At 39.3% G+C, this 9,985-nt stretch overlaps 1 protein-coding gene across 1 annotated transcript in view; it reads left to right on the forward strand.

Annotated features, from left to right (window-relative positions):
* The window catches only part of LOC145495826 (pre-mRNA-processing factor 6-like), a 34,389-nt gene extending 24,404 nt beyond the window's left edge, over positions 1-9,985 (forward strand). Inside the window, exons 25-31 of the mRNA XM_081475411.1 lie at positions 325-388; positions 936-1,005; positions 1,425-1,492; positions 2,311-2,449; positions 3,031-3,081; positions 3,359-3,434; positions 9,668-9,985. Of these exons, the coding sequence (XP_081331537.1) occupies positions 325-388; positions 936-1,005; positions 1,425-1,492; positions 2,311-2,449; positions 3,031-3,081; positions 3,359-3,434; positions 9,668-9,826 (627 nt within the window). The 3' untranslated portion in view covers positions 9,827-9,985. The remainder of the gene's footprint in view (positions 1-324; positions 389-935; positions 1,006-1,424; positions 1,493-2,310; positions 2,450-3,030; positions 3,082-3,358; positions 3,435-9,667) is intronic.

Genomic DNA, 9,985 nt, shown 5'->3' on the forward strand with positions numbered 1-9,985 from the left:
TTCCGTGTTGTTCAGCAAAATGTCATGATGTCTTATGTGGTCAGAAATAAAGTGCCTTACTATCTTATCCATTGCCGTACACAACATCCTCCGGTAAACGCTTGTGTGCATTGGACATAACCACATTTAACTATACACTCGCTGTATAAATGTGCCCTCTCGTTGGCGAATTCTTTATAGGATTTATTCTGCTCAGTCAGGTGTCAAAATGTCAGGTTACAGATCTTTGAAAAGACATTTTAGTGTTTAGATAATCGGTGAGACAATTTGTGAAGATCGCTCATATTCTATTTCATAACCAACTCGGTTCGCTTTCTCTCGTAGACTAAAAAGTGCCCTCGCTCTATTCCAATCTGGCTGTTGTTAGCCAGGCTTGAAGAGAAAGCAGGTATGTAAAGAAAACTGTAGGTTTGAGACACTTGGACATTCCAGTTTCAAGTCGCCACGATTCGTTATAACTCACTGTTTATTGTGAGTAGTTTCACCTATAGTAAGTTTATTTTTTATGTACTTTTCAAGAGATTTCCTAATTCATTTACAACATCACTCTACACCCTTTCTCTAAAAATACTTTTAATCCATCAAATATTTTCGGTCGTGCACGATTGGTCTAAACCCGTCACGTGACTGAATATGCCCCAGCTAAAACGGGAATATCCGAGGATATTCCCCAATTTTCAAAACCGCGCGTGTTGCGAAAAAAAAGAAAAAAATGTGAAGAATGATAAACACAAAAGCCTCCATTTGACTCGAAAATATGCTGGGATATTTTTTTTTAGGACATTATCTGTTCCTTAAAGCTCACAGTTTTTTTTCTCAGTATTGAATTTTATTGTATTGCGTTAAATTAAAGTGCTAGATTAGAGTCGTGTGGAAATGAATGAAGTGTCCTCAGAGTACTAAACTAACAAGCAATGTAATTTATTAAATTTTAGGTCAGACTACAAAGGCAAGGTCCGTTTTGGAACAGGCGCGACAGAAAAACCCCAAATGTCCAGAATTATGGTGAGTATGACGCTCTTCAACGCAGTCGTAGTGTAGCGAGCTTCACTGAAGGAGACTCTTAAAAAAAAATGATCAAAACGCGTCCTTCGCTCGCTCTCTCTTTGCCCCGGTGTGTAGACGTCAGACTTGCGATCTCATAGTGGTTACGAAGCCGTACACAAATACGTCATCATGCTTCATTTTCATTGGTTGTTGCTTACGCGCCAAATTCAATACCATATAACGACCACTCAGGGACGCTGTTGTGAGCTACGTCATCAATACTGTTTTGACCGGGCCGAAACTCTTGAAAACGAACTCCTTGAAAAGTCCGGTAAGGATCACAACTTTTATTGTACTATATAAAAGGCTACTGGTTTATACCAATGCTCCAGAAAGCAGGCTGTCTGTGCAATAACTCTTTTTTTTTTGTTTTTCAGGCTGGAAGCAGTTAGAATAGAAACCAGGGGAGAACGCAAAGAATTTGCTAAAACATTAATGGCTAAAGGTATGATGCATAGAAAAAATAAAGAAATGACGAGAAAATAATAAACAGCTTTATTCAAGCGTCGATGTGTTTCCTACTGTTCCACGTAAACGTGTGAATTGTAGATTGCTGTGTTAGCGTTTTTGAGATTCTGAATTGCTCGGGAGATTAATCAATCGGTGAGAAATAGTAACGTGGCCGTTGAATTCTTGTGTATCCAGAACAAATTCAGCTCCGGTTGGAGTCAGGGTACAAAACTACAACCTGGGGTCTTAGGTTTTATGCTGACGGCCCTGAAAACGGAGGCCCACTGCCGCCTCTCAGAACATTTGTGTAATTGAGAGGCAGCTTTTTTTTTTTTCTTCCGCAAAGTCTCCGTTGACACTTCCGGAGGAGTTTACGAGTATCCTGATAGCTCTAATGTGAAAATGTTGGCAGCCACATCGCGGTCAAACACATATTTCCCGCCAAAACGTCTGTAACAAAACGTCTCAAATTTGTAAAATGCTCTTTTAAGAGTAGACAAACGTCAAAACGTGAGTTTTGTACGTAGAATAACCATAGAGAATATCAATTTACAAATTGGTGTTTTCCAGTGTTTTAGCCATGTATTCTTATTTGCTGCTGAACATTTTCCAAACCTTGTCTTCCACTACTGAAATTACCTGCACAGTACGATAATTTCAGGCATCGTAATCTGGAAGTAATGTTGAATTTTTCCGATTGACCGCTGTTTACACGTGCCCTTTGTTACTTAGCGACGTCTCTGGCAAGAAACGCAAGCTTAATAAATTCTCAAGAGCAGAGTTTCTCACAGTTTATTTTTGCTTTCCTTTCAGCCATGCAAGAATGCCCTGCTTCAGGCATCCTCTGGGCGGAAGCTATTTTTATGGAGAGCCGGCCGCAGCGGAAAACCAAAAGTGTGGACGCCCTCAAAAGATGTGAACACGACCCACACGTGCTTCTAGCAGTGGCCAGGTTAGAAATGGCATCCACTCGCCTTCTTGCCCTCACCCTCCCCTTCCCATTTTTCGGTTGTTACTCTGACCCCACTCCACTGAGGCATCAATACAACAGGTTCCTTGACCCTCGACGGAGAGAGTGCAAAAACAACAGGGGAATTAGATACAAACTCGAACAAATTATTATTGTTCCTCCACAAAACGATATATAAAGACCTTTTCAGACTGGTTATGTTGTCACTCTACAAATCTGAATATATTTACTCTCTTGTATGGTAACTCCAATTATGTTGTAATTTAGCTCTCGCTTCTCCATCGACACGATCAAGGTTCCGGGTTCGAGCACTGTTTAAGGTCTCTGAATGGTGCTCCACCCAGCAGCACAAAATGGGTACTAGTGAATTGTTGGGGTAACCTGACCCTGCGGTGGACTAGCATCCCACCCCCGGGGGAGAAGGCAAATACTCCTAGTTTAATGCTACAAAAATCGTGATAAGCTGCAAAGATTTGAAGCACTTTGGTTATTGCGTGACGAACGAGAAAGATATTCAACCAATCATCGGGTATTCATTGTTTGATGCATTCCATATTCTTCAGGTTGTTCTGGAGCGAGCGAAAAATAAACAAAGCAAGAGAATGGTTTAACAGGTAAGTCGGTAACTGCGATGAGTTCATGGTCTGTGTTAGCTTGAACAGCACCTATGTAACTTCGTGAGTGTTAACGTTGAAAACAGTTTTGTTCCCAAACCTTAAGATCTCACCATGACTATAGTTTACTTTGTGCTCGTTTGGCTCTTCATTCCTTTGCCGTTCACACCGCATTTGCGAAGACTCCCCGTATTAGCCTCAGTTGTAAGCTAGTTCCAGTCCTACACCGAGAATACGAATATGGTCTATTGTGAACCGTTCTTGTATTTCTCTTTAGGGCTGTCAAACTCGACCCAGATCTCGGCGACTCGTGGGCTTGTTTCTACAGATTTGAACTGCAGCATGGAACCGAGGTAAGTTTGTTTCCCATGGAAAACTGAACCTCAGAATCAGAAACCTTTCGGGTTGTTTAGGAAAGATTTCTTAAACCTGGCGGTTGCCTTTCGCCAGCCCCGTTCCCTCCGACGCACCGCCGAACAGTTTATCTAACAACTACTTGCTTAGACCGAAGAGCAGTACAACATTGAACAAATGTTTGCAGTTAGCTTTCTTAACTGGTCGTAGCCTGAACCACACTATACTCTTCCAAAGCTGTCTAAAGACTGCCTTTTCATACAACCAACACTGGAAGGGGGAGCTGCATATCCTTGGTTAAAACCAATGCAACCTCTGATGGTAGCGCCAATGCGTAATAGTCCAGAAAACAACTCGTTAACTTTAATGTTAATTATTTTGTTCTGACGAAGCGGTAACGCGCGAAACGTTAGTTTCACTTACTCGCCAGGGCGCTTATTAAATTTCAAGTTGAAATATATCTAAGTGTTAAACTTTTTCTCCGACGCAACCCAGCAGTACCTTTGTTCACTCAGTGTTAATGTTTGAGACTTTGGTTGTGCGATAAGACAGTAACCCTTCAAAAGCAGATCATTATCTTCTTTTTTTTTCTCATCACCCGTCCAGTTGACATTGTAGTAATACTGTAAGGAGAAACCGAACGTTAATCACTCGTGGGCGTTACCCAGCAATTCTTCTAAAAGTCCATTCTTTTTTTCTTTTGGTTGCATCCACTTCGTAGACAAGAAAAAAAAAATCGAACCTTTGCCGCGATTTGATGTATGGACTGGGTTTCCATCAGTGGGTTGTCACGCAATGTTCGTTGCTCGTTGCGTGACGAAGCAAATAACGGCTGCGTCGAACACAATGCAATTGTCGGGGAAAAAGAGAAATTCGGGAAAAAAAAAAAGAACCGAGACTATATTGTTGGCGTAGAATCCATTAATCACAGAATGTACAATTGTAGAAAGGTCCTTCAAACAAAAAATAATAACTAAAACATAAAAAATAGGGATCCATGTTCCAACTGGATTAGTTACAAAAAACGTTTTTATTTTTGTCAAATTAACTAATACTTCCTGAAAGACGTTTTATCCAAGCAGTTTTTTACTCGTTGTTAACAGTATGTATTATTCCAGAAACTTCCTTTCGAATTAGAAGCTTATTAAACTACAAACATATTTTATTGATGCCTCGAACTAGGTGTTGTGTACTCAATACTAAATAGGATGTAAGAACTAAAATTGTAGAAATTTCCTTAGCACAAAAAGCTCATAATTAATTACTTAGTTTTTCTTCTTATTATTTTTCGTTATATTTTTTTTCCCTTGAAAAACTAAACAAAGGCCCAAAGCGATCTTTGTGATGTGACGTAATACGGGACAGGATGGATGATTGTAGAAACTTCCTTTGTACTAAAAAAAAAGTGATAACTACTTACGTAGGTTTTCTTTTCTTTTTTCTGTTTTACATTGACTTCCTAAAAAATAATAAGAATAACAAAACAAAACAAAACAAATCCGAAACAAGAAGTATAATTGCAGAAACTTCGTTTGCACGGTAAAAAGCTTTGATATGCCAATCTTATGGCAACCTCTGTTCTTCTCTTTACTCGAGGACAAGTAAAACCAGAACAAAGTTGATTATTTATTTTTAACTACTTACTTTTGATATGAAAATTGCTAATTAAGCACGTACGTGAACTATTTTTATTGCTCTCACAGAATTTCGTCTGATTTATTCCAAAAACACAGACAAAACAACCCAAATGTTTTTGTAAGGATACAGTTCATAATTTATTAGCTACGTAACTTGAGACGACATGAAATACTGTGAAAAAAATATAAATATTTTTTTTACATTCACAATTCTATCCTTGGTAGAGAAGTTACGAAATTTGTAGCTTTAAAAAATGACTTTACACCATAGGAAGGGTGATAAATGAAGCAACATTCTAGTTGATCAATAAGTTTTTTTTTTTGGAGGGGGGGAGGTGTCAAAGTATTCAATATTGTACAACAAACGATTAGCGGTAGATTGTTTCAAGCGCTTCCTTTGTAAGTCACGTACTTTGCTTATGTCGGCTTTTTTTGTGGACAAAATTGTCGATGACTTGTCTGTAGTTATGAATATTATTTGATGGTATGAACCGACATCGTGGTGAGTCAGCACCATCCTGTTACCTGTAGGAGATCTTATTTAACTCAGTTTTAAAAATTAGACCACAGCGTTAGTACAATGACTACGAACGAGACAGGGTGATTTTAGCGGTTCAGCAAGCCATAACCACGCGTGGCACTCACGTAACACACCCATGCTTCGCTCCCACGCTTTATATCCTCAAAAGGGATACAAAAATAAAACACAAAGGAATGTACAATGGACCTAAGATATCGCAGAAAAAAAATTAAACAAGTTCCTCGTGAATTAAACTCTTTGTGGGTTCCAGACAGCTTTTCATTCATTTATTCATTCATTTTTTCACATATTTTGAGACCCTTACAACAACATCCACTACCCACAAATTCACTAGCTTATCGGGTCGGCCAGTGGATAACTAAAATGGAAAAGCAGGTAGTAAACGATATTTTGTGGTTTTGATTTTTTTACTTTGGTACTTCATTACTTTGCTTATTGCTAGTAGTTTCTAACAGAATGGATAAGTGACTCGTCTTATGTCTTTGCTGGCACAAACAATCGTATCGGCGGGTAGTGTAGGCTTCAGTGGTTCAACACACCATAACTGCGCTGCATTCTCATATTACACCCACGTTTTTCGCCCACGCTTTTTCTCCGCAAAATTGGCAGGAAACTCAAGCACGAAAAAGCGTTGGCCAAATTGAAATGTGGAAATGAAAACAAGTGCTTCTTTTGATTTCTTTACCTCCTGTCGGTTCAGGTAACAATTAACTAATTAAACCTTTTAGCGAGTTCTCAATTTGCTTTGGTTGTTAGTGGTTTTTGGCAGGATTCGCCGAGTTCTTGTCTGACTGTTTTGTGGGTACAAACCAACTTCTCAGTAGGTAGTAAAGCCTTGTTAAACCGCGCGTGGCACTCACGTAATACACCCACGCTTCACGCCCAAGCTTTGCGCCCACAATTCCGGCACGAAAACAAAACACGCCAAAAAATATATACACTGTGTCGTGGTAGTTAAGACCAGTTACAGTTGAACTAACTTGTTATCGATTGAGAGAACATTCCGCCTCTCGCGAATAGAGGCAGGAATATTTGAAAACTTTTAAATATAGCTATTCTCTTGGTGTGCGGGTTACTTGCAATTTTGTACTTTGAGGGTACAGAAATCTTTTCAAGTACTTTCAATGTACATGTAGAAGCGGTATGTTGATAGTCTGCAAATGAATTCTTTGATTGTTTTCGGCACTCGTTTCGCAAATATTTTTTTGCGGTTAGTTTCAAAATTAACTTTAAATACCTAGTTTTAAATGTTATGTCGCAAGGAAGCTATACCCGTTAAGAACTTGAAACTTGTTAAGAAAAATTCCAACCGACAATCAAATTTATCTTTGGGATGAGAATTAAGTACAATGTCAGGAGAACCTTTTTATTCCATCTTTGTTTTTCCTTAGTTTCGACAAGTGGAAAGCTTTATCATTAATAATTTGAACTGTTAATTTATCTCACCGCTTAACTATGAATCCAAAGTGGTTTAACGGCAAAGATCTAACGAGTGTCCGAAACAAAACAAGTATTAACAACCCTGGCGAACTTTCCATCGTTATACCGACACCATCTGCGCTCAAAATCTGAAAAAAACTTCAAAGAAATACCGCGCAAATAGCTTCCACTTACGTCAACAACGTTATATTGACAACTGTGTCTTGCGAACTGATAATTTTGATAAATACACTCCGCTTCTTGTTAAAATGAGCGAAGTTAAATTGCCCCTCTCCCCTTAAAGCAAAGATTTATCTAGACTTTTTTCAGAACCGTATTGTTGTACAGACACTGTCTCAAAACTTCGAGGAAGTTACTTTTTTCATTTAAATGTTCAAATTGCGGTTCAGACATGATTAATGTTTTATGCCTTAAAACACCGCGCGTCATTAATCAAATAATTTATTCGCCGAACAATCCGCTGGGATTATTCCAGGGAAAAGCCGTTAAATCTTTGTTTTATACTAAGATTTGTTTTGAAAATCCACTGTCTTCCTATCACATTCCTCTTGCCAGAATTCCCCCCTAATTTTAATTCTATGTATTTGACTCGCATGAAAAGAGAGGACAGATCAGCGGAGATTATTAACAAGATAAATACACAACTTATGTCATGATCGGGTATAGAAACGAGTTTTGATTACAAACGTTGAAGTTTTTAGCACTTTCCTGTGGTGAGATGTTTCTGGGGTAAATTATCAGCATAACTGATATGATATGTCTTTTTCTTGATAACTGAGTATTTTATGAGGCCCTTTTAATTAAAGTGATTTGAATTTGATCTGTCACAAGCGTGTAAGGCCCTGACGACTCTGCGTCGGAGAGCTTTGAAAACACAGCTTTATTTCCACGGCTTGGCCTACCGTCCACACTAATCCGTCACGAAAACGGAGCTTTTCGAAAATGCTCTTCAAACCGGAGGATTTTGTAAACGCCGGCTTTTCGTTTTCGTGTGGACGGAAAACATTTTGAAAACGGAGCATGGCGAAAACGATAACCTCACGGTAATCATGTGATTTCCCTGTCTTAGTTTTCCTCAAACACAAATCAAAAATGACCGGTGATTGTTGCGTTTGTAAATTCCTCCGGAAAACTTTTGATACGTTTTCAGAGTGAGACCTCCGTTTTCAAATTTCTCATCAGTTACAGATAAAAACTAGCGCTCAGCAGTTCTGGTATTCGTCTGCGCTTTAGAATCAGATCTAAAGTTGACAAAATTATCGTGACATTAGATTGGGTGTTTTCCATTTCACCAAAAATTCCGGAAATTTTCTTAATGGGAACAAATGATACAGAAATTTTCTTGGAAAGTTTCTGGAATATCGCAGAAATTTCACATTTCCCAAATGCGAACCATTCACAGAAAATTCCGGGATTAAAATCTAATGGAATAGAAATTGCCGGTAGGATATTACCCGCAAATTTGGGTACAATGTAGCTCTCGAGGTTGTCCTGTTTTGCAAATTGGTGAAAATGTTTTTCTGTTTGCCAGTAGAAATTCCCAGAAATGCTAACCGGAATTTTTGATCAAACAGTAAGCGCTCCAGGTCTGAAGGAGAGCGGGAAAGGCTGTAGACAACGCGTGTAATCAAAGAATTGAGACTCAGATCAATATATATATATATTTTGTTTTTTGGTTTTTTGATGTCGCAGTTTGCTAATGAAACTTCATTGTAAAGATTCATGAAAATGGCCATCTTGAAATTTTCTGCAATCTAAGCATCGTGTTCATATGGTATCTCGCTGTTTGTGACGTCACATTGCACGAAGGCAAGGTCATGCGCCCTTTAGTTTTGAATGATGACTGCTTTACAGTTACGTCTGTACCTCAAGCAGATGACGTCGGCCATTAGGTTTCTCATTAATTATCTTTCATTGCCCCATAGTAAACGTCATGAGGGCTCTATGGGCCGAACCCGTACAATTTCTCGCTTAGTTTGACGTGAACTTTACTCGAATAAATATAATACTCTCCGTTGTTCAATGCAAAGCTGAAAATTTGAGTACTGATCTTGATGAAACTCACGCTAAAAGATCAAGGCCTTTCATAAAATTTGAATTTCACAGTAGTGTTTTCACTCCGTTGATGAGCAGTATTACGGCATTTAACCTTCCTGAAGATTTGTGCCGGTTCGAAATTATCTCCGCTAGAGTAGTGTCATATTTTTGTTCAGAAATCGTAACTCGCCCAATGCCCCCCTACCCAAGCCAGGAGTATAAATGAATGCCGCCCAACTGTTAGGACAACCTTCCAACAACTAGCATCCTATCGGGGGAAGGGGAAGGAGGAAGGCAGTACCGGGATAAACTTCGGTTAACAGCCCGTCCGTCTCTTGTGATTGGCATTTATTTTCTTCTTCGAGTTTCAGTACAAATACAAGCGTCCGTATTGTAGAAATTTGGTAAGCCAAGAGTACTTTAGAAGACTTTAGATTTAGAGTCACTCGGATTGTCCCGACGTCTAAGGATATCATGGCGGAGTTTTGTGATGTCAACAACAGGGCTATAGGACTAAACAAGTCTTGTTAATCTCATCTTTAATGGGCGTTTTTTTGTTTTGTTTTTTCCTCTCCAGGCCCAGCAAGAAGGCGTTATGCAACGATGCGTAATGGCCGAGCCTCATCATGGAGAAAACTGGTGCGCAGTTTCCAAAGCTATTCCTAACTGGAGACTTCGCACCAAGGACATCCTACCGATTGTGGCCAAGTCGTTGAGAGCTATCGAAAAAGAGTAACGGTAAATCTGTATACATATCATGGTGTTTTTAAAAGAATGGTGCCCAACTGCCATTATTTCCTGGTCTGTCGCTGTGTATCAGAGCATCCGTGGAACACCCCTTCTGAGACGCCTTCGAAGACTTGGACTTTTACGCGCGTGTCGTGCGTGTTCGATT

Source organism: Orbicella franksi, chromosome 8 (assembly GCF_964199315.1).
Source record: "Orbicella franksi chromosome 8, jaOrbFran1.1, whole genome shotgun sequence".
Classification (NCBI taxonomy): Eukaryota; Metazoa; Cnidaria; class Anthozoa; order Scleractinia; family Merulinidae; genus Orbicella; species Orbicella franksi.